The sequence below is a fragment of the Alternaria novae-zelandiae genome (assembly GCF_023758075.1).
Source record: "Alternaria novae-zelandiae strain BMP 2774 chromosome Unknown scaffold_14, whole genome shotgun sequence".
Classification (NCBI taxonomy): domain Eukaryota; kingdom Fungi; phylum Ascomycota; class Dothideomycetes; order Pleosporales; family Pleosporaceae; genus Alternaria; species Alternaria novae-zelandiae.
This window is the reverse complement of record NW_026056974.1, coordinates 116,981-139,826: the sequence shown is the minus strand read 5'-3', so window position 1 is coordinate 139,826 and position 22,846 is coordinate 116,981. Positions and strand designations below refer to the sequence as shown.

General features: G+C 52.9%; 8 protein-coding genes across 8 annotated transcripts; 3 read left to right on the top strand and 5 right to left on the bottom strand.

Moving 5' to 3' along the window:
- Positions 1–1,321: 1,321 nt before the first annotated feature.
- Positions 1,322–2,524, top strand: J4E88_006913 (uncharacterized protein; the record flags this gene model as incomplete). The annotated part of the gene is made up of 3 exons (XM_049400535.1): positions 1,322–1,955; positions 2,027–2,161; positions 2,226–2,524. The coding sequence occupies 3 exons, from the start codon at positions 1,322–1,324 to the stop codon at positions 2,522–2,524; spliced, it is 1,068 nt and encodes a 355-aa protein (XP_049253483.1).
- Positions 2,525–3,143: 619 nt separating this feature from the next.
- On the top strand, positions 3,144–4,318 carry J4E88_006912 (uncharacterized protein; the record flags this gene model as incomplete). The annotated part of the gene is made up of 2 exons (XM_049400534.1): positions 3,144–3,918; positions 4,218–4,318. The coding sequence occupies 2 exons, from the start codon at positions 3,144–3,146 to the stop codon at positions 4,316–4,318; spliced, it is 876 nt and encodes a 291-aa protein (XP_049253482.1).
- Positions 4,319–6,013: 1,695 nt separating this feature from the next.
- On the bottom strand, positions 6,014–8,046 carry J4E88_006911 (uncharacterized protein; the record flags this gene model as incomplete). Its single annotated transcript, XM_049400533.1, has 2 exons — positions 6,014–6,764; positions 6,833–8,046. The coding sequence occupies 2 exons, from the start codon at positions 8,044–8,046 to the stop codon at positions 6,014–6,016; spliced, it is 1,965 nt and encodes a 654-aa protein (XP_049253481.1).
- A 1,053-nt stretch (positions 8,047–9,099) lies between these two features.
- On the top strand, positions 9,100–10,407 carry J4E88_006910 (uncharacterized protein; the record flags this gene model as incomplete). Its single annotated transcript, XM_049400532.1, has 1 exon — positions 9,100–10,407. The coding sequence occupies one exon, from the start codon at positions 9,100–9,102 to the stop codon at positions 10,405–10,407; it is 1,308 nt and encodes a 435-aa protein (XP_049253480.1).
- A 254-nt stretch (positions 10,408–10,661) lies between these two features.
- J4E88_006909 (uncharacterized protein) lies at positions 10,662–11,725 on the bottom strand (the record flags this gene model as incomplete). The annotated part of the gene is made up of 2 exons (XM_049400531.1): positions 10,662–11,053; positions 11,101–11,725. The coding sequence occupies 2 exons, from the start codon at positions 11,723–11,725 to the stop codon at positions 10,662–10,664; spliced, it is 1,017 nt and encodes a 338-aa protein (XP_049253479.1).
- Positions 11,726–12,202: 477 nt separating this feature from the next.
- J4E88_006908 (uncharacterized protein) lies at positions 12,203–12,859 on the bottom strand (the record flags this gene model as incomplete). The annotated part of the gene is made up of 1 exon (XM_049400530.1): positions 12,203–12,859. The coding sequence occupies one exon, from the start codon at positions 12,857–12,859 to the stop codon at positions 12,203–12,205; it is 657 nt and encodes a 218-aa protein (XP_049253478.1).
- A 2,442-nt stretch (positions 12,860–15,301) lies between these two features.
- Positions 15,302–17,773, bottom strand: J4E88_006907 (uncharacterized protein; the record flags this gene model as incomplete). The annotated part of the gene is made up of 1 exon (XM_049400529.1): positions 15,302–17,773. One exon carries the CDS (start codon positions 17,771–17,773, stop codon positions 15,302–15,304), a length of 2,472 nt encoding a protein of 823 aa, XP_049253477.1.
- Positions 17,774–19,070: 1,297 nt separating this feature from the next.
- J4E88_006906 (uncharacterized protein) lies at positions 19,071–20,930 on the bottom strand (the record flags this gene model as incomplete). Its single annotated transcript, XM_049400528.1, has 3 exons — positions 19,071–20,401; positions 20,453–20,815; positions 20,876–20,930. The coding sequence occupies 3 exons, from the start codon at positions 20,928–20,930 to the stop codon at positions 19,071–19,073; spliced, it is 1,749 nt and encodes a 582-aa protein (XP_049253476.1).
- Positions 20,931–22,846: the final 1,916 nt, after the last annotated feature.

The following is a 22,846-nucleotide window of genomic DNA, read 5'->3' as shown; positions in this document are numbered from 1 at the left end:
GCTCTCCGTTGGGTTTGGCATTTGGTAAGACGAAAGGGCTTCCGAAACCACAAGACTTAACACAAAGGATGCTCTCATCCCAAAACTAATGACCTCGGACAATGCGCTATCTTGAGATGGATGAGCATTACAGCAGTATCTTCAAGCCATATCGGAAGAGTGGACTTGCTGCACGGTAAAAGTGTGAGCCCTCCAGGAGTGTCATCGCTGCAGCCAACCTGGCTTTGAAGAGAAGGTGCAACACTTCGGGAGGATAGCAGCGACACCAACGAAGAAGAAGCAATGCTCGCAACCACCACCTCCACAATACGGTCGCTTACTACACTGCTCGCTCCATCGTTGAGTCCGGAAGTCCGGCATGATGCGCGACAGAGATGCCTCAGGAGTGCGGAGATGACAGGTCTAATTCCTGCGTCTGCGCTATCGCGACATCGAGCCCCTTTGCTTAGGCATTGTCGACAGCGACCAACAGGCGATTCTACGCGAGAGACTGTGAGCCTATCTGCCGAAAGCGCGGCGTTCCTGCTCCAACGGGTGGCCCCACAGCCATGTAACGGGAAGATCCACTTTAACGGGCGCCTGATCTCGAAACACCAACATCCCGAGGCTCTTCGCATTTCATGGGACCGCCACTCACCATCTGCTGTTCCTTCGCACGAGCATAGTTTCCGGAATTGAGCCGGACATACGGCATGGCACTGTGCCAAGCCGTCGTGTTTGCATGTGGCGTGCGACGTTCTGATTCGAAACTTGACTTTACGGTCGTCGAAACCTCCCACGCCTCATCGCTAGCGTACTACGGCAAAACGGAGGCTGAGTTGTTGGTTCAATGAGCGCTAAGTGACGGAGGGCATGATCTGGTCCAGGTTCTCGAAGTTTGAAGCCTGTGGAGCAGCCTCACCACAACGCCTCTACGTCCATGACAGGCTAGGTGTTCCCGTCACGGAGGCACCACAAGCTCCTGCGAAGTCTACCCAGGGTGCTTATTCCTCACTTGGCGGTATTCCGTACTCCACTCTTTCATTGCCAAGTCTCTACTCAGGCGCCTAGGCCAGCACGACCATACACCAAACCCTTGACCTATACCGAAGCACGTCTCATGCAAGTGGACACCACCATGGATGTCGAGTAAGGGATTTCACGATGTGGTGGTTCGACTGGTCATGGAGGATGGTATATAGATTACCATCCGTTCCACTGCTGGTAATCTATCTCCATCAACGGTCTTCACTTCTTCACAGCTCGACGCTAGTCCTTCTTTACTCCACATTCTATTCTATTCTCAGCGCTGAGCGCCAACTTTATTTTAACTCCAATCACTATGTACTTCGCTGCCTCTTCCGTTGCGCTTGCCGCTCTCTTCACCACCGTGCACTCGCACGCCGCTATCTTGGCTGCCGTCGGAGACTCTGGTGAGAGTCAAGGTTTCCTCGTTGACCCTGCTATTGCTCGCAACTGCACAACCATCTCTCCTTGCCAGCAAGATGCTACCATCATCCGCGACTCAGAGATCAAGCAGAACATTGTCAACGCCTGCGGAAGGACTGAGATCGCTGGTAACATCGACATCGGCGAGCAGACCGAGAACGAGCTTGCTGCTGGCCGTATGGCCCAGGTTTCTGGCGGCTCCATGCTGGCTGTCACCATCCACCAAGTCAACGCTGATGGCGCCGGTCCATTCGAGTGCGACATGGACGAGACTAGCAACGCCGTCACCACCTTCACCCCCCTGAAGGTGTCCAACAACATCCCTGGTTCTTTCGGTCTCTCCCAGGCCAAGGAGAAGGACTTTGTCATCAACGTCCAGATGCCCGACAACTTCAACTGCCTCGGTGCTTCCACTGGAAACATCTGCACCATCCGATGCCGCAACAACGCCATCGCCGGTCCCTTTGGTGGATGCTTCGCCGTCCAGCAAACTGACGGGCAAGGTCGCACCGACGAGGCTGCCTCTGGTAAGTTCCACATTTTCCATAATCATCGCGAAGCGTCTGCCCCATCCTGTATCCATACTCACTGCCGCTAGCTGTCGACACTGCTCAGACACTTGAGGGTATCTCTGCACAAATTCTGCAAAACAAGAAGGATCTTCCTGCTGCTATCGCGGCGAACCAGGCTGCTGGTGCTGCGGGTGGCAACGAGGGTGCCAGTGCCATTTCCGGTGCGTTGCTTTCTCATCCGTCACGTCTTTACTTCCATGGAGTTCATGCTAACGTTTCTCTTAGCTCTTATTCCTGACGCCACTCAAGCTCCCAACGCTGGCAACGGCAACAACGGTGGCAACAACGGCGGTAACCAGAACAACGGCAACCAAAGCCAAGGCCAGCAGGGTCAGCAGGGTCAGGGTCAAGGACAGAACCAGGGCCAAGGCCAGCAGAACCAGGGCCAAGGTCAGAACGGTCAAGGTCAAGGTCAGGGTCAAGGCAACGGACGCCAAAACCAGGGCCAGGGCCAGGGCGGCTTCGGCGGCCAAGGCAACCGCGGCGGCAACAGGTTCAGGCGCGCCCTCAAGTTCTTCAGCTAAACGCCTCATCCTGACACAACGAAGAACATCAAAAACAACAGTGAACAGTACATAGCCGATTGAGGTTGGTTGCAAAAAGCGCGAGAATTATAAAGGCTGGTCCGTTTTTTACATTACTTACCACACTAACAATGTATATACCCTTTTTTAGTTACATATGGAGATATAGTAAAGGAGGATGGAGAGTGCAATACAAGACTGCTTCACCATTTTTTCGGGCTTTGATGTGTTTTGATTTGGTAGTGATTGAACTTACAGAGTATTTGAGAGGGGAGAAAGATAGCGAGACCAGGATAGGTACCTACTAATCTGACATAGTTCAATGCTCTGGGACCTCCGAATAATAGCAGCGTTGTCTACATCTACGCAAGCTATACTTTCACCCTCCCCGTTTTCTTCCCGTCAAAACTCGTCCTTTCCATCACCAACAACATGCGCTCACACTGCAAACATGCCCATGTTCCCTCTTCATACCAAACTCCACGGTAAGACACTTTCATTCCGCACCCGCTGACTATATCACATGCACCCCGCCTCCTCCTAACCCCTCCTCATCCACACCCACAACTCACCAACTCAACTCACAACCAACAACTACGCTTCTACAACTCCCAACATCATGAATCCTTTCGGCAACTCAGGCGGCGACGACTTCTTCAGCGGCATGGGCGGCCCCTTCGGCGGTCCAATGGGTGGCATGGGCGGTGGCCCCTTCGGCGGTATGGGAGGCATGATGGGAGGTGGTCCCCCTCCCATGATGGGCCGTGGCGGCGGTGGTGGTCCTATGGGCGGCGGAAACCCGCGTCAAGGCGGCTACTCCTTCTCTTCGACTTTCGATTCTACACGCCCAGAAGGCCAGCAATACCAAGAGCACCACGAGCCCTTTGGCGACTACGCTGGCAGCCGTGGTGGTGGCGGTGGCCCTATGAGCGGCATGGGCGGCAGCAGCCACGAATCAGCCCCGCGTGGTAGTAGTAGCCGTGGCCTCATGTTCTCCGGTCTCTCACGCGCAGACAACCCATTCAGACAGTCACGCACTACCAATACAAGCCGCGCCCAAGAACAACCTAGCTACGGCCAACAGCGCTACATGGACGATCGAGATTACACCCGCGGTGGTGCTCAAGATCCGCGGTATGGAGCCGGATACGAAGACCTGCGTGCCGGTGGACAGTATGGTCAAAGTGGAGGTCCAGGCCGTATGTTTGACTATGGTCGTCAACAACCTTCTCGTCAGCAGGGTTACTATGAAGATGAGTCGGATTCAGAGGATGAGGGGTATGGGCCGCAGCAGCGTTATGCTCCTCAGCAGGCTTATGGTGGTGGTGGTGGTAGTTCGCGGCGTGCTGGCGGTGGAGGAGGAGGTGGTGGTCGCCAGTTTTTCAACTTTGATCGTAATGGGAGGAGGAATAATTAGAGGAGATGGGGTAGCTGAGGACGTATGAGCCCACGCTATCGTTGCTTTTTCTGTTTGTTTTTTCCGAGCCGGATGAGCTGAACTAGCTTGAACGGCGTTTAAGTTTAGATAGTTTTTGTTTCAAGATAGCTTCCGAGGGCTTTTCTCGAAGACAATGCGAATTTGTAGTATGAACTTTAAGATTGTGGAAATGATGACGGTGATGACTTGTATGAGACTACAGTATACATCAGCTTACCACGATGATGCCTAGAGACACTGCAATGATGATCACAGTCATCGATGCCGACATTCTCGTTGTCTACCAGACGGAAGAGATTGGTAGTCGCTTAAAAGACCGACAAGGAAATGCAGACGAAGGATTGAAGAAGCTATAGACGCGACCTATCCAGGCCGGTCAGGGCAAGAGAGCCACAAGTGTTGCCAATCATCGTGACGTTGTTGTGGTCACAGAAAGAGAAGTTGCAGCGAGGTTGCGCAAGGCCACTGCTACGCCATCCACCAATCAGCATCTGGTCGTTCCTGCTGACAGCCACCCGGTCCGCGAAAACCGCCGATTCGTGACTGCGAGCAAAGATGTCGTGACCAACTGCTCACCAATGCGCCGTTTGTCGCCAAGAAGGACTCTTTCTGCACCCCGGTAAAAGCATCTACCGCGAAAAAGCGGCGGCTCGCGCGTACTCGCGCGAGGGTGGTGTGACCCGGATCGCCAAGATCCTGAGGCATCCTCGCGAATGCACGCCTGAAGAAATGTGGCAGAAAGATGAATAGAGAATCTACGCGAACACATTCAACGATTACTTCAGAATTGTTTTACCAATACTCTCAGTATGTACACTTTGCGCTTTGATAAGCCGAATCCGCAAGAGACGCTTTCAAAGCAAGATATAAGCAACGGAAACGCTTCCTAGCGTCAAGGCAGCCCTAACCGCAACCCACAAAAATGGTGACATTCGACTCCGCCTGCATCTCCACGTGCAGGTCAGCCGCGGCCGTAGTGCGAAGGACCGTTCGTTCACCCCTTGCTCGAAGCCTCAGGGCAGACGTCCTAGGCAACCATCTTGAAACGTATTAATACCCTCCGACGCCCCCATGCTATCATTTTTCTACCTGTCTTGACTTGCTTTAAAGAGGTTTATAAAGCAGAGCACAGAATTACCGACACAACCAAGACCCCACACGCGCCGACACGACCGAACCTTCCTGGCCCCACATTCCGAGATCATCTTCCGTAGGGCTGGTCACACGCGAAGTATCTATAATCACGACTGCGACGACGATACAAAGGCACATCCATTAATCCAGATCGAAACTTCATATACCATCTTCCTTGCTTCTTTCCACATACCGGCACACAAAATGGCAATCTCAACACACGCCCTCTCCCACCTCCGCACATACTCCACCCGCCATCTCCCACGCGACCCACACTACCGCCTCAAAGCCACTCTAGCAACAAGTTACGTAGTCTCGGCTCTTGCACTACCGTTTGTGCCGCCGCTTTTGGAGACAAGGCGGGCGAAGGCGGATGGAAGTTATTTGACGAGGTATGTTTGTGGTTCTTGGATCCTGATTGCGGAGGAAGGCGGGATGCCTACCGGATTAGGAAGGAATGGGATGAATGGGGTAGAATGGGGTAGAATGATTATGGAATGGAGGGCTAATATGTCACCAGAGAGAACGCGTACTGTTCGTCACAGACTCTTGGGTGTGCGCGGTGATGGGTTTGGTGGAGGTAAGTTGATGGGCGATGGGAAGTATGAAGTCATGGCTGACGTTTATCGCAGACTTCTTCTTTAGCGGTGTATTAGCTGCAAATTTTTCCGCGATGCTTTTCTACATACCCGGCGTTCGTTCATTGTTAGGAGGATCCACATAGAAACCGTGATCCAATTTTGCGTGTGTGGCATAAGCACATAGCAGCTACTGTTGGTGATCAGGATAAGACATTTGATAATACATGCATCATTAAAACTATTTTCTAAAGCCAACAATACACAAGAATACGCTATTGTGGTTGCGTACAGAGTACCGAAGTCGAACATAAAGAGCTACCACTCTCCCGGGACTGCTTAGTCAACGTCGTCGTTGTTGGTGTTGGTGTTGCCGGGCTGTTGCTGGGTTTCCAACGCGTCGTGCATCTCGTCGTCGTCATCATCCTCATCCGTGTCCTCATCCATATCACTATCATACTCATCCTCAGTAGCCACCTCCCACACGGTTGTGAAGAGCTCTCCGTCGTCCTCGAACACAGGGTTGCCGTCCTCGTCAAACACTGGATTGCCATCTTCGTCGATATACTGTTGAACGACATCGTCGTCTAGCTCAAGATCGAGCGCCATATCATCATCCTCATCAAGATCGTCGACCTCGAAATCCTCATCGCTATCAGCCGACTCTTCACTTCCATCATCTGAGCCGAATATTTCCCTGAACGATGGGAGTCGGCCGCCGCGATTGACGAGGCTATGCTTCATGGAAAGCGTAAGACGTCGTGTCTTCGACTTTAAGAGGCTGATATCCACTTCGCTTAGTTGGTCCGTTTCAGCTTCTTCTCTCGCAAGCGATTCAACTGTCTCTTGGTACTCGTTGGTAACTTCTTTCCTGACGAAACTTCTGAATCCATCCATGCTCGCATCGTACAGGCATTCGATAATAGGAACGCGCTCTTTGTGCAGGTACGGTGGTATCAAACCTTCGCTTTTGTGTAGTTCCAACGACATCTTCAGGTTGATGCCAGCCTTGTGCAGCTTGAACGCCTTTGCGTGGCGATTGCGAAGACGTTCCTCATCGCAGATGTACTCAGATTTTGCCGTGTCGAGCCTATGAGCCACAGAGGGCAAAGTCAGCATATTTCTAAAAGCAACGTCATCTTTGTTGTCAGAACTTACCACATGTAGGATGATTGCAACAATTCGAGTGTGTCTAGAGATGGCAGAGCGGCGTAGTGATCGAAGTCAGGCGGCTGATCCCAGAAGTCGACCGGAACATCCCAATGCCGACGGATACGAAGTGTTTCCAGGCTAGGGGGCGCCAGATCACGGTTCATGATGATAGCCTGATGTAGGAAGGAGTTCGTGTCGCATTCAAGGTACTTCAGAAGGTGGAAATCGCGCATACCATCACCAGGTGGGCGTATGCTGCGGAGCACCTGAGGGCTCTTGTCGAGCCTCCAGCCAGGATTTAGATGTGTAAGGCTTTCCAGCGAATGCGCGACTGCAGAGAGAGCCTCCAGTGATCCGCCTGCGTCTTTGTTCAGTAAAGGCTTAGCCCGCCTTGACCGGTTAATATTGAAGACATTCTCGCCCAGAGTCAATGACTTCAAACGTGCCGGAGTGCGAAGGATGCTGAGCAGGCTTTTGGACCGCAGTTCGCACTCGTCAAAAACAAGCGAGGTCAGAGGAGTTTTCTTCGTATGTGTCGCGAGCTCAGGGATTTCGAAGTCTGGGAAGGCTACACAGGAGACGTGAAGGTGTTTGAGTGCAGGGTGTCGGAAGAGGCAATGGAACCCCTCAAGGTTCCAGAAGTCGGTAGCAGTACCGTGCGAGTGGATGGTCAAGTTCTCGAGAAGACCCAGCCCAACTGTCCGCTCGAGATTCTTCCCCAAGCGCCGTTCAGCCGCGATCTTGGCCGTTTCTATCGGGCCCTCCACGCAAGCTGTGTCGAGCGCACGGCGGAAGCGTTGCATATCGCCGTTGACCCAAGCCTGTCCACCATCGTTCTCCCAATGAAAGTTATCGTACGGGCTCTCAATATGCCACTCCCGGAGGTTTACCATACGAGCTACGCACTCGTTGAAAGTCGTCCTTATCTCGGCGCTGTCTTTTAAACTGTCATCTTTGTATGAATACAAGATTTTGAGTGTTTGTACGGCGCGGACGCGTTCGGGACGCGATGTGAAGGCTTCGATGATGGCGTGGAGGTCCTTTACGGATAGAAGCACGATTCGCTTGTAGAGTCGCTCTTCGGCGAGGTTTTGCATATCGCGACATGTCCGAGCGAGAGCGCATAAGGCCTTGTTGTTGCCTTCGAGATGATCGATCACGACGAGAGCGAGTTCGTTGGGGAGCGCCGACGCCGCCGTGGCCAGAAGGTTGGATGTCATGATGCGCGTGGTACGCGATCGCGGAGGCTCTCGTATACTGAAGAGATGACTTTATAGCGATGATCGATGATTGTACTACTTGAGTTGATTCAATTATTAGAATATTGATGCCTAAGTTGTCCTAGATATCTCAAGTCAATAATCGCGTGGCGGAAGGCGTTGATTTCTGGCCGAGAGCAAACACGTACTGCAGGCGATGGAAGGTAGCCGTGTTTGGCGACTGTGATATGAAGTCGTTAATCGGAGAATTTGTTGTGATGCGTGAGGAACGCGATTTTCCCACGGCGAACTAAATTATCAGATTATGCAGGGACGACGACGAGGGGCCGAGGCGGGGGTTGCAGCGCACGGGCCAATGACGTTGACGCGTCGTCCACTCACTCATCCACGCCTTCACATACACCTTCAACACCACCGGATGGCCATCACCGACCCTGTCGAAGCAATTTCGCGCGTTCTGCTAGAAGGCGAACGTGTGAACATGCCGTAATTTATATAAAAAGCGCGTCTGAGAGGAAGAGCCTGGAGCATCGCATGCCTGCAGCAATGGTGAGTGCATATGTCAAAATTTCACTGCTACGGTATAGTATACAGCTCTGCTCCTTTCTATTTCGTGTACACCATGTTCATTCAGTAGGGCTGGGATTCATGCGGATGCTGGAGCCGGGGCGAGCTGTCATTTCCGTTCACGCAAACCTCCCTTTTTGATCCACACACGCGTCTGCAACGAGTATCGCATATTTTGGATGTAGAGTCGCCGGAAAACTCCAGGCAGTCGCCTAGTTCTACTCTCATCTCAGGTGCTCTGAATTTGCTGTGTAGTTGGTTGCCTGGGCGTCCCGCTGTTTTGTTGGCACGACGACCTGACAGCTTTATTATTTGCCTCCCCACCGTATTGACAGCAACTATTATGTGCGAAAAGCCCAAACTACGTACGCGACCACCCTGACCTGGGTGGGAGTACATCTTCGAACTAATTCCGCATATTTACTCGAGCGCACCTTGGTCTCACCTAGGTGATACTAGGTCACGAGGTCAAGCTTTACGACAATCATGGAGCCTCCACCAAGCCCGCTCTATCTCAACGCGAACGCGAAAGGGAAAAACAAACGAGCAGTCGAAGATGGTTCTCCAACTACTGCCAAGCTTCAGGATTCCTCCACAACCGAGAGTAATGCGCCTACCGTCGTCCGCCGCCGCCAACACCGCCGTCACAATATCGCCGCCGAGATCTGGGGCCCAGACATACCCTCCACGCCCATACCCCAAACTTTCACCGGTGGACCTGCCCCGAAGCAGCTTTTCAGTGTCTACAAGGCCATAATCCGCCACCCGAACCTCTTCTTCCAATTCGCGCTCCGCCTACCTTACCCGTCCATCGTCGACCTCTACGCCATCGACAAGGAATTCCACTACCGCCTGAATCTATACAGCGTTTCCCTAATACACGACTACGCCCGCTATCATGCGCCACTCGCCGGTCACATCTTCAGCTGGGTACTGTACCCTCGTACATGCATTTCCGATCCCATGCTCCGACCCATGGACGGCCGCGAGTGGCTAGCGCGCGACGTACCAGGCTTTCGCTGGGTTGGCATGATAGTCTACCGCCAGAAGGTCGTACGAAGCATCCTTACATACATGGCTCTGGAAGGCCATCGCGTACCGGAGGCCTGCGAGGGCGCGCTGATGAAGTACTGGTGCGTCATGGAGCTCAAGGAATCAAGGACGCGTCGCTCTTTCCTCGAAGATGCCGATATCTGGACCGACGCCGATCTCATCAACATCCAGCTCTTCTTCATGAAGCTCGACATGCGCTTCTCCGATCCCATACTGGGCAACGGCGTCTGTCAGCTGGGTCCCATGTTGCTCGCCCAGAAGAGCTTGACTCCGCTGTGGGAAGCGCTCAGTGGCAAAATGAAGTTCAACTACGATACCACCAGTGCGATGGTCGTTGCGACATACCTCATGGATGATCTGGACTTCGAAGCCCATCCCTGGCTCGAAGACGTAGAAGACCATAGCGTATTGGAAGACCAGTGGGGTCTACTGAGCCTTGAGGGCTGGAATGAAGACGGAAAGAGGATGCCGCATGCTTTGGATCTGGTCATCGCTGAGAGTATTAGGAGGGGGCTGGATGTGCAGCAGTACTATCTGGACTTTGTCATGTATGGGTATGGGGATAGCAAGACTGGTGAGAATGTTCCTGTGCCGGTGCAGTTGAGGGGCGATAAGAAGGTTAGGGTACCGGGTGAGGGTTGGCCTTCCAAGGAGATGAGGCAGAGCACGATCAGGAAGCTGGATGCGCGCTTTGGGTCCAAGAAGGCTGCTGCTGGGGATGCGATGGACTTGAGCGCTTGAAAGCTGCAGGACACGTCGCAGTGATTTAGCCCATGAGCTAGGCACTCTCTAACTAAGAATTTGGGCTCACGAACTTGCTAAATAAACAGTGAGTTCCATTGAGTCTTTGTTTGTGCATGAGTGACTAAGTGCAAGGTCGTGAGATGACGGTTGTATTCGGTGATCTAACCTAATTGATGGACGACCTTCTAAGTTCAGAGTTCCACAGTCTTCGTGAAACTTAGTTCTCTAGTCCAAGCAAGCCCTTCTTTGCTTCAATAATAACCAAATCCTCCGTAAACTTTCTTCTCCTGTATCGCCTGCTTTCCGCGCACTTCCTCCCACTTTGTAGCCATCTGCACAGTCAAGTCCATAACATCCTGTAGCTTCGTCTTGCCACCATAGCTCATCGAGGCCATCTCATTACACATGTCCTTCGCGTTGACCAGAATCTTGTGTTGCTTTTCGTCCACTTTGTTGGTGTCGAGATTGAAGATGGCTTTTTCGGTGGCAGTCTCGATGACAGCAATGTACTTGAGAGTCGGCGGCTCGGCGGGTTTGCTCTCGGTGGCGCGGTCAGCAGTGGGGTTATCCTGACGTTCGGTGGGGGCTGGTGAAGGAGCGCGAGTAGTTGAGGGTGTATCCATAGCGACAGTGGACGCGCCGTCTGAATGTTGTTAGCTTGAGACATGGCAGAAGGGATGATACACATACCAGCAACGCTCAGGCTCTCGAGCTGGTGCGACAGTTCCCCAATGTTGGTAACTTTCTGATGGTCTTGGAACTCACCCTTGAAGTCCGATTTGAACAGTCGCGCAAGGGGGTCGTCCCGCACCCACATCAACTGAGTTAAGAAGGCGCGGTAATTCCGCTTGTTGGTCTCGGGACTGGACAGGAAACAGTGTTGGCTGTTGATACTTTTGTAGTAGTCCCTGGTAGGCTGATTGAGAAGGATGGTTCCTCTGTTGAGGATAGCACCGTTGTCCCTCATTTTCAACTTGCTCACGGAGAATCCGGTTGGCAACTCCAAGTACAGTGCAAGTTCATTGCGTGTGTCATCGAACAACGGAGAGCGCGACAGCCAGTTTGATGCAGACTCGTATACTTGCTTGATAGTCGTGTGGCATCGCGAGTGTTCTTTTACGATCAATGGCCAGGACGCTATATCGTTGATCAAAGCGGAGCCGACATTGTGAGATGTTTCGGTGTCGTCAGTAACTCTAGGGACCTGGATATGTTGAATCGATTGAGCGACACAGTAGAGAATGAAGTTGCAGGCAACCATAGTCTCGATTGGAACGATGATGAAGTCAATCATCTCTGGGGAAGTCGCGTCCATGGTGGCGGGTAAGAGCGAGATCAAAGTTTGAATCTATTATCGGAGGAAATGTGAATGTGCAAAGTCCAGAGCTGAGAAAGTCGCGGTGTTTTTGGGCTCAGACTAGTGCCCCACTGGAGCAAACAAATGACTGTCGCAACCCGCACGGTCTTAGGTGACTTTGCTTGGCAGTGAACACTAATGAGGAAGGCAGCAGCCGGAAGAGATCACGTCTATTAAGCACTCTAGGGAAGCGAATGGTCGGAATGTAAGCATATTAGAATTGGCAGCGCCATCCTATGATATAGTTCACTACAACTACCAGGTACTTAAGTATGGATTGATCCATAGCTACTACGGCAGGTTACGCTACTCCCAGTCCACTGGGCGCTCGAGAGCTGGCGATGCGGTGCGAGTGGTCGACGGAGTTAGCGTGTCGACAACGGACTCAGTGTCTGGAACGGTGTTAAACATGAGCTTGAAGGACCGGAAGAACGTCTACTTACCGGTCAGACTAGCATAGTCGGAAGCGGGTTCGTCCTGGACTTCTGGTTCGTGTTCCAAGTAGGAGCCCTTGAACTCCTCAGTGAACATACGCCTGAGAGGCTTCTCTCTCGCCCAGGCCAATGTCATCATGAAGTTCTCGAAATCTTCCTGCTTGTGGTGATCTGGGAGCCAGAAGCACTCCGGTCGATTGGGGTCATTCTTGTAGGCGTCCATAACCCTGCGCTGCTCCAGAACGATGAGATCCCTCTTCAGAACGGTACCATCTCGATGTATGGCCAATCCGCTGGCGTAAAAGCTTCGCTGAGGTTTCAGGTACTCCTTGAGCCTCTCGCATTCCTCCACGAACGATCCGAAGAAGGAGCCCACAAGGCACTCGATTGCAGTCTTTATAATCCCGGTGATGTTGTTGTAGATGTGCGATTGCTCTTTGACAATGAGCGGCCAGACGGTGTCTTTGGAGTCCACTAGCTCTTTCGCTTTGATGTAATGCGCTAACATCTCGCTAACATCTGAGATCGAGGAAATGCCAATTGAAGATGTGCTGTTGGAGATGATGGTATAGACTTTAGCGAGGATGTAAATGCAGGCGGTAAGAGTCTCGATGGGGAAGAGGGCGAACTTCACCATCTTCTCTGCGGACGCGGCCATGGTGGGGACCGATGGTGTGGAATTGAGTGAGGCCATTGTTGCACGAGCGTGATGGAGTAGAAAGAAAGTATCAGGTTTCTGTAGTTTATATATGGAGACTGACTTACGTGAGTGCCGCTAGAGCAAAGGAACGTTAAACCCCGCACGGTTCTGAACTGATAGTTACCTGGGCAGTGAAGGCTGACAAGGCTGAAACTGTAAACCGCACACCGCTTGAGAGTTTCCATGACACTGTTTCTCAATATAGACAGAAAGAAATAGACGAAGGTGATGACAGATAAATGGGCAAGAGTTTTGAGCATCGTGACATTGACATTACCGTCGATCGAGTTAAGTTCTGCGATCAACTAGAACCAAGCCCTTTGCAAGCTTCACCATCTATATCCCGGTGGATTATACTCGAAGGGATCATCTTCCGGGACATCCAAATGCGGTGCACTGATATACATGCGCTCTCGTGGCGCCTTCTCAAGCCAAGCCAGCATAGTCAAATATTCTCGATGCGCTTTCCCATGTTCTTCAGCGCACAATCCCTCGACCGAAAGTGTGCAGTCCAAGTAAACCTGAGGTACCTGCTGTCGAAGCCCAATCCTCTCTTCCCTCATTTGTAAGAGACCACCATTATCCACGATATAGCGTCTCGGTTTGAAGGTGATCGGGGCTTTAAGGTAAAGCTCCAGATCGCTGCGATGCTAGAGGAAGAGCGGGGATTTGTCTAACCACATGCGCGCCTCCGCCTCTATCTTGTGTATGTTCGTGGCCAGGGGTGCATCTCGATCAACGAACAGAGGCCAAGTGTACTCATTTTGGAGGATCTGTTGAGTTACGGAGTAAGAATCATAAAGCGTACATTCGCTTGGGTTCTTTTCGAAGTGGTCTTTATTCGTGTTGTTCAGAATGGCTTCTCTTGCTGCTCTCAGGATGGAATCACAAGCTACCACGAACTGTATCGGGACGACTGCGAGTATGACATGGTTTGGGGCTTTCGGCGGTACATAGGGCGGGGGATCGTTGAATCGAGCCGCTGAACTCATTGTCGTGTTGATGAATGATGTTTCGTTTCGAAGATGAGAGGTCAGGATCCGAGAGCAGCTCTTATACATAGCTGAGGCGGTAAATCAACAAACGGTTTGCGATGATATGATGGACAGATCACACCTCCATCAGCGCGAAAAGCAAAGAGCAAGCAAGAATAGGCATCTCCCAACCTCCTCCCAACTCCACAGCTTCTCCACAACGCCCATCCGCACACCCCACGCCTACCGCCCCCCAAACCCCCTTACCTCCCCCCTCCCCATCCGTTCCATATCCTCCGTAATCTCCCCCAACACCACCTGCCACGGCACCGCCCTAGGATCATCTCTAGGATACCTCCATATCATCTGCATAGCATACCTCGCCTCCTCAAACCGAGGATGTTGTTGAGCATACTGAGGAAGTTGGGCAAGCCTGTCCGAAACATTCTCACTGTGGTGTGAGCCCTCGAAAGGATTTACGGGAGCACTTCTGCTGCGGGAGTGGCCTGGGCCGTGTCGGCGTGTGGGGTTAGGTGGGTAGGAGGGAGAAGGAGGGGGAGCGTCTCTTCGGGGGTCGGGTGCGAAGGAGACGTGTCGCTGTGGTGGAGAGTGGACTGGTTGGGGAAACGGAGGGATAAGCGCGAAGGGACCGTGTCGATTAGATGGAGGGTATAGCATTCCAGGATGAGTCGGAATGGGGGCGTAGCCTGAGCCATCGATGGGTATCAAACCATCTCGCAGCATGGGTCGATTTGGGGATCGAAAGTCATCAGTGTTGTAGCTTGTCTCTCGATTCCTCCAGTGTTCAGCTTCATACGTCGACCGCACGGAGGCGGGGGAGATGTCGGCAGGGACGGTGACTGTATAGCGATCGCCGGTACTCCTATGACGAACGTGGTAATGTTTTCCCATTGTGTTTTGCTATCTTTTAGTAAGAGCTTTGTCGAGTAGAGTCGAGGGTAGGGGTGGTTGACGTTGCGTGTCTAAACAGTGCTCCAGTTGAGGGAGGGCGTGGTTTAGGTCGAAGAGGCCTCGGTGGGAAGGATTAAATCGAGTGAGGTGTGCCCCGATTGAAAGTGAACCTCTACGCCCAAGGACTGGGGGAGGTAGCTGCTCGGCCATGGAGACTTTGAGATCGGCAGTGCATGGCTAGAGTGAAATGCGCGAAGAGAGGGTGAACGGGAGTGTGCAACGGAATGAAGAGATGATGTGAAAGTAAGGACAACCGAGACGATATCGTGTATATATGCACCTCTAAGTGATAGTAATGATATGAAGATTGGACGTGTACGAAGGAACGCTCTTGCCACAAAACCCTGTGACCTATGCCAGCAATGCTAAAAACGACCATGGATATCCAAGCACCCGAAAACGCCATGTGAAATGCAAGAAAGAGCATTTATACAACCATCTAGACAACAATACATCATCTATGCAACATATAACTCAAGTCTGGTAGCCCAGCCAGAATACTCTTGATAACCTGTTCTTCATCATTTTTCCGTCGTTGCGCAGAGTTCGTAGCTCCAGTAAGCGGCTGGATAGGCGGAGGGGTTACATTCCGCGGAGGAGACCGTGTAAACGTCTTAGCGGAAGATGCAGCACTGCTCGGTCTTGGAGGAGTCTCAAAGACGGAAAACGGATCTGATGGATCGCGCGTGGCTAGCGCAGACGCTTTTGTGGCAGGAGCAGATTCGAAGAAAGAGAAATCTGCGTCTACCCAAGCATCTATGGTGGGTTCGTCTCGTACTATGGGTGCTGGAGGCGGAGTGCTGGGCCTGGCAGGCTCCGGCTCACGTGTATTGGACGTAAACGCAGAAAAGCCGTCATCTTCCGTGCCGTTCGTACCAGTCTCTTCGACCTTCACCTCGTTGATAGCGAGTTCGTTTGTATCAAGCGCATCGCGCGCCGGCAATACATCAGCTTTGACTTCATCTTGTGGAATGACATCTGAAATCGGTTTTGGTGGAACTTCGACTTTGCTCTTCTCCGACGTGGCAGAAACAGAGCGCTTGGCGGGTTTCAAGAGTCCAGGCCCAATAGGTCCTTGTTCAGCGTGGAATGGAACAAAACTTTTCGGACCAAATATCGCTGATGTTGGCGATATGGTACTTCGCAGGCGCACGATATGCATCGCTTCGGCTGAGCGGTCCTGGGTTGGTGGAGTCTTTGGTGGTGATGCTGAATCCGACACGGTGCTGTCGAGCGTCGCGGGTATAGAGCTTGAAAAGGCTGAGGGGAAAGTAGATACTATAGGGCTTGATATCATCTCACCCCAATCATCGTCATCTTCTGCAGGCACATCCGTACGTTGTTCCTGATTGGAAGTGTTGGTGTCGAGAGCAGCAATGTCTCCCCAAGGACTTGAAGAGGTCGTGGTTGGCTCAGGAGGTGGGATTGCTTTCGTTGCGACAACCGGCGTTTCACTCGGCGTTTGCCCATGTGTTTGCCCAACATCGCGTGTCAGGTCAATCGAAACTGCACGAAGCTCATTCGCTTGTGTAATTTCGACAGCATTATGCTTAGGCGCGACAGGCGGGATTATAGGCGGTAAACCGGGACTGTTCTGCTTCCAAGGGTCCACTGTAGTAGTTGGAGAGCTCCAGTTGAATGCAGCCGGGGTATCGGTGGACACTGGAGGCATACTTTGTCGAGCTGGTGCAACTTCAACTGCTCGCGGCGTAGGAATGGTAGTCTTCGTGCGTAGATGGCCTCTGGCTGTCTTTGGCTCCGGAGGCGCAGGCGTGTCCCAGTAAAATGACGCTCTGGCTCCGGGACCTGTGCCAGAGAGACGGTCTTCGCGTGCCCATCTTGCCACAGTCTTGTTGACTTCCGATCTGACTTGAGAGCCTGCCCATGTGACCCGGATGTAGTTGTCATCTGCATTCCCGCTGTTGAACTCCCTCATGGTCTGCTTGCGCGTGAGCCGGTACCAAGCTTTGCGCCCAGACGTGGAATACACGGGATCATCTGGAGCTTCCTCAAGTTCTTTTATATCGCCGCTGGAAGGGAAGAGGTCGCCGAAGAGGTCTGTATCGAGTTGGTAGGTATCGGCGTCTTTTGAGGCAGTAGCGGCACCCGAACTGGCTGCTGGCGATCCAGAGCGAGAAGTGGCTGATTCTTCTAAAGTCTCCTTAGAGTCCGCTTCAGCGCTCTGTGTAGGTTCCGGTGGACCAGAAGGAGCTTCCGTCAATAGGGTATCTTGCGTGAAAGTCCCAAATTCATCGTCTGTGCTGTCGCTGCTCGAGCTTGAAGCATCCACGTCACTGTCCTCTTGACTTGCTGCCGCAGAGGCTTCTTCCGGCTTCGGCTCCTCCACTGCAGTCTGTAGCCTGCTCGCAATCTCTTCTTCGAGTGAAGTCCGTGGTGATTCGACCGGCGCTTCGGTGCGGCTTGTCTCGGATGGGGACGTGGAAGGTCGTGCAGAAGAGTCATCGTCGGGCTGTAATCGATTCGCAGGAGTGACAGCGTCTTGACTGGGAGATCTGTCGGGCTGTATCGTAGTCGACGTGTCGGATGTGTCCGAGGTTACATTGTCCACATCGGAAGTATCTTCTTGTCCACCCCATGCGTCTTCTCGTGTCGGCGATGCATGCTCGTTTTCTTCTTTCAAATCCCATCGCGGCCCATCGTCAATTGCCCTCTCATTCTTCAGTGGACTGGGCTCAGCTAAGCGCGTCTCCGTGAGCGTAGTAACAGCGGCATCATGTCCAGATGACGTAGTCCAGTCACCAAAGCTCTCGTCCTCATTCCCCCACCCAGCATCGTCCAGAAAGCCATTCAGTAGCACGGGCGCAGGCGCAGGAGTAGGCGGCGGTGGTGAGGTCACCTCGTGCTTCGTCGGCGACTTTTGTTCGTCGGCATTGTTGTCTGCCCACGGGTCGCCCCAATGATCCATGGTCGGGCTGCCGCGTCAAGCGTCATAGTGAGTCGCTTCTGCTAGAGAAGCATCACCAAAAGTGCAAGCAATCGAGAATTAGTGGGCGAGGTAGGGCAGCTGCGAACGGGCGAAGGCCAGCTTACCTCGGGGACTTGCAGGCTCTTGCCAAGCCGGGAGTCGGACGTCGTGCAGCCGGCGAACTTCATTCGCGATCAGGCGGCCATGGCTTTCACCCACACCCGCGACAGTGACGATGCGCAATCACAAAAGTTCACAACGGCATATTGTGACTTGCAAACGATGGAGGTTACCTTTCTTGGGGCTGTGGTAAGGGCTCACGGCATGGCCTCTTTACTGGGGAAATATCCTGCACATCGCGAACTCACAATGCGATGAATACTCACCAAGCATCTTTTTGCTCTCTACTTCCGCTGAGCCATATGCTCGCGAACCACGAGGAATCATCAGAGCTAGCATGTCAACTTCCTCCAAAATTCAACGGTGTCATCCTCCATAAACTTACGTTCACTTGGTCCGCCAACTCCGCAATCCAACAACCGCTACTTCTTACACAACATGGAATGCAGGTCAAAACTATGAAAAGAGGGGCATAGTAGGTTCCCGACCCAGGGTCCTAAAACGCAGAAAGCAGTTACCCAGATATACCCAGCCGCTGTTGCCCGTCAAGGAAGCTGGTATAGTCGAGATGTTCCTGCAGCGCAATCTAGGAAGCCTCCAAACCATCTGTGGGCTTTCGCTGCTCATGTCGTGGTTCTTGCTAGGATTCTTTATCGCCAGAATGCTGAACCCCTATTAATAATCGTACGGCGTGCACACTTCCTATTTTACTCCGGCTGGCCAGTGAATAGACCACGATCACCACACCGGATGTCCGCCATTCCGTCTGCAACACCAACCGAGTGGTAGGACCCACAGCGGGCCTAGATCGCCGTGCAGTAGGCAGCAGTCTGTGCGTACTCAAGGTAAGTTGCACGGACTACCCAAGCGGGCCGATACCCAAGTATATATCGACTGTCAAGCATCACATACAAGGATACCAAGGTCCAGATTTTGTCCAAGACGCAACATGAGTGGCATTGAGCTCTATCAACGCGCTATGCAAGAAAGAAAAAATGCTGTGATGCTAGCATCAATGAAGAACATAGAAGACCAGGCACTCAAGACATGAACATGTCGAGGGAAAACCAATCAAACGCCGAAAGACATGCAGCGTCGGAAATCAAGACGCTCTAGATATTACTCCAAGATCCACCGCTTTTCAAGCTTGTTGCTGTCGTAATCGTTTTGAGCGCTGTTATCGTACAGACTCAATGATGGAAATGTCGTCTACCGCATCCTCGTCCATGTCATGATGTATAACCTTCTTGAGGGCGTTGTCGATTTGAACAGCGCCGACGTCTTCCTTGGGGACCCAGAAGAGCTGGATCATGCCAAAGATGGCTGCGGCAGCAAGAGCGAACCAGGCTGCTGCAGATCCGCCGAGCGAGTAGATCAATCCGATCAGAGGAGAAGAGATGGTTCTCGCTAAGCAGCACGCTGACATGGCGATACCGTTGACGCGACCGAGTACCAGAGGTGAAGGAACGGCGTTCTTCATCAGGATCAAAGCGCATGGGAAGACAATGATACCGAAGAAGGCCTGCAGGAAAAGCGAAACGTATATGCCCGGGGTTATGAGTCCGTGGGGAAGAGCGCTGATGAAGGGTACGATGAGGTATGTAATCGGGTAAAGGATGATCATCCAGAGGAAGGAGTTCCAAACACCAACCCACTCTACGAACGGCGGGAAAATGAAACCCTGGACGAAAAGCGTGATGAAGCCGTTGACCGTGAGGAACTTTCCAACATCAGGCAGGTCCAGTCCCAGTCCGCCCTGGAAATCAAGACCCTTGTTTGCAGGTGTGTCCAAGATGTAGACCGGGAGAATCGAGATGAAGGCCATCTGATGGAAAGCGAAAATGGCCATGGCGAGAACGATCATGACTACAGTCCGGTTGAATGTCTTTCGGGGTTTCGGGGTCGGTCCACCTCGGATCGGGAGCACATCTTGCTGGACCTTGATCGAGTGCATGGTTCCAAAAGACGAGCGGCGGATATCGAAGTTTTGAGCAAAAGGCATGGGCATACCCTCTTCCAAGAAAGAAGCTCGTTTGCGGATCTGTCGAATGCTGCCTGAAACCGACATGGAGGCCAATCGATCGCGCGTAACGCTCAACATGGAGCCACGATGTCTCATGGAGCCAGCGGTCGAGCCTCGTGCGTCGCGGTTCGCATGCTGGTGGTTTGAGGGAGGGGGAAGGAGGCGGCTGCGCTCGTTTGCGGGGGTCTCGTTAATGGTGTCCAGATGGTCGTGGTAATCGTGGTGGTCCTCGATGCCGTTCTCTCCCTCTGGCTTCTCTTCCCGGACCAGGGTCTCCTCCAAGAAGATCATACCCTGGAGAATGGCCAGCAGAATTCCAATGGCGGCGATCAGGTTAGGCAGAAGATACGGGTAGCGTCCAAAAATGCCATCCTGGTCGAAAACGTTGGGGTAAAGTCGCGCTGGTTGAGCGAGGAAACCACCCATGGCCGAACCGATGATACCGCCCACTGTCCAGACGAAGGGTTGTGTGGCATATGCGCGCGCTATCTCGTGTTAGCTTCACCTGCCTGATGCGGACTGCGCGATTTACTTACGCTCGTGGGCTGGGTTCTTGACCGACTCAGCGACCATAGTTTGCATGATTGCGACATTTCCATTCAGTGCACCGCCGATGAAGCGCGCAAGCAGGGCGACCCAGTACGTTTCCGCAACACCGAACATGAGACTCGATGCGGCGACACCGAGCAAGCCAATGAGCGCGACAGGTTTCCGGCCGTACACATCAGACACCATTCCCCATAATGGGGCCGTCATGGCCTCGGCGATGGCGTACGCTGACACCAAGAGTCCCGCGTAGAACGAAGCATCGTGTTTGCTGATGCCCAGATCCCGCACCATAAAAGGTGAGTAGGCGAGGATAGAGTTGAAGGCGAGAGGCTCGGAGAATCGGCATATCCCTAAGCGGTGGTCAGCGACGGTCCAATCAACATGACATCACCTGCAGCCGCCATACATACCGAGAATCAAGAGCTGCTTGGTGGGGAACGGCGCGTCCTTTGGATCAGGAGGCATGATGGCGGTATTACGATTAGTAGAGAATGGAGGAGGACGAGTTTCGCATAATAACAGAGGATGGGAATCAAGGTTTTACGGGCAACAGCTTATCATAGCGCCACTAGGTGAGAGCAAGCGCGGGCCGACAGATTCCCCTCAATACAGCACCCTGCACCGTGCCCCAACTAGTGTTTCCCGCACTCACGATAAACGTGCTGCAGCCTCGCCGTTCCCTGTTAGATGCACACACAGGCTCGCTTGTGCCGCCTCGATTCCGATTGCTCGAAAACCCCCGGCCGTTGCGCTCGCGGTTGGGCAACACCCCTTCGAGGAGCGCACGCTGCGAAACTTGGGACCGACCGCGCGCAGCTCGCCGACTCGAGCAAATTTGGGTGGCAGATTGGCTGTTTGCAGGTGTCAAGCCGCCGATTGACTTTTACTAGGCTAGATCTCGGGCGCGCTGGGGGTGGGTTACCCTTGTCGTTCGATTCATACGTCATGGTGAGAGAGGCTGCCAAGGGGTGCTGCAGTTGAGGCAGGCAAAGCAACCCTGTCTCAACTATTGGCTTGCTCACCGTACTTTCCACCGTCGCAGCTTGTACGGCTGGCGCGGGCCATGGAATAACGCATTTGCTTTGTTCGACAAAGACAGACATCGACAACGGAAGCACCGATCACTCTGCTAGCAATGCCTCTGCTCCGCGGTGCGAGCATCTGACGGGCTGCGGGCATTTCCCACAAGGTCGTGGTTCGTTTTAGATTTGTTGAGTAACATGTCAAGTCAAGCCCACGCGTTGCTGGGTGGCGCTACAAGCGTCACGAGGCGTCTTTGCTTCGACACACCTTCCTGTGTGCCATCAACAATTTCACTCTACTCTGCAGCCGATGCGAACCCTCACATCTTTGCGTAACCTCGCGCGCCAATGGCAGCCCCAGGATGCATGCTCTTGCGTTATCTGCTGAGGCTCACGAGACCCAATCGCGCCCAGCGCCTTTGTCTACCCCGCGAGCGCTGTCGCACCTCTCTTTGTGAGCGGTGTGACGGAGCGCTACTCGTACCCGGATCCGATGATCGCTGGGCCGCATAGTCGTGATGATGGTTTGGTCATGTGATATCGCGTCAAGTCCATGCTTAGCGCCCGCATCTACGTCAACGATCTTTACTTTTCTCAAACACGATCGTATGCCGCGGACCACGACCTGTACCTGGCCACCTCACCACAACTACCGAGATGACACCAAGCAGCGTTGCCGCGGCTTCGCCAATCGATCCGATCATCTGTGTGTGCGGGTCGCTTCCGTGCGCGAAATGAGCAGCGATCCGTCTCATCTCCCAGTCCGGTGCCTGACGCTAGCAGTCAAGTCAATAGAAGTAGGGGCTCTTCCGTTGTTCTAGATGTCTTTGTGAGTTTCGGACATGAATTATCGCGGTTTCATCTCACAATTCTTCCATTATACTCCCAGCTGGCTGCGGATCCCAATTGGAGCTCGGCACATTTCGACATCTCGTTGACTTCATCGACATTACCTCGATGATGATGACAGTGTTGCACAGCCTTAAGCCACCCCCACCTCTTTCTTCGACGCGCTTGGACTCGGACCCAAAGTCGTGACGAAGATGACTACCAGGTCCATGCATGTATCCCGAGGTCCCATCTAAAGCGGCCTAGTCGGCTCGCTTCGTCCCGACGCGGCTTCCCAGCACCCAGGGCATACCTTGAGAGAGTCTCTCGTTGTCAGCTCCTGAATGACAGCGTTATGCGACGCCACCATGGGGCGGTGTTCTGCCATTTGACAAGTACAGTCGCTCACCCCCACACTATGTGCTGTCAACGAGTGCACTATTACTACCTCGGTCTCCGCACTTGTCTAGATTGTCCATCGCCTTTGTTCTCTTCATCAGCTCCCCTTAATCCTGTTTGTTGTGTTAGACT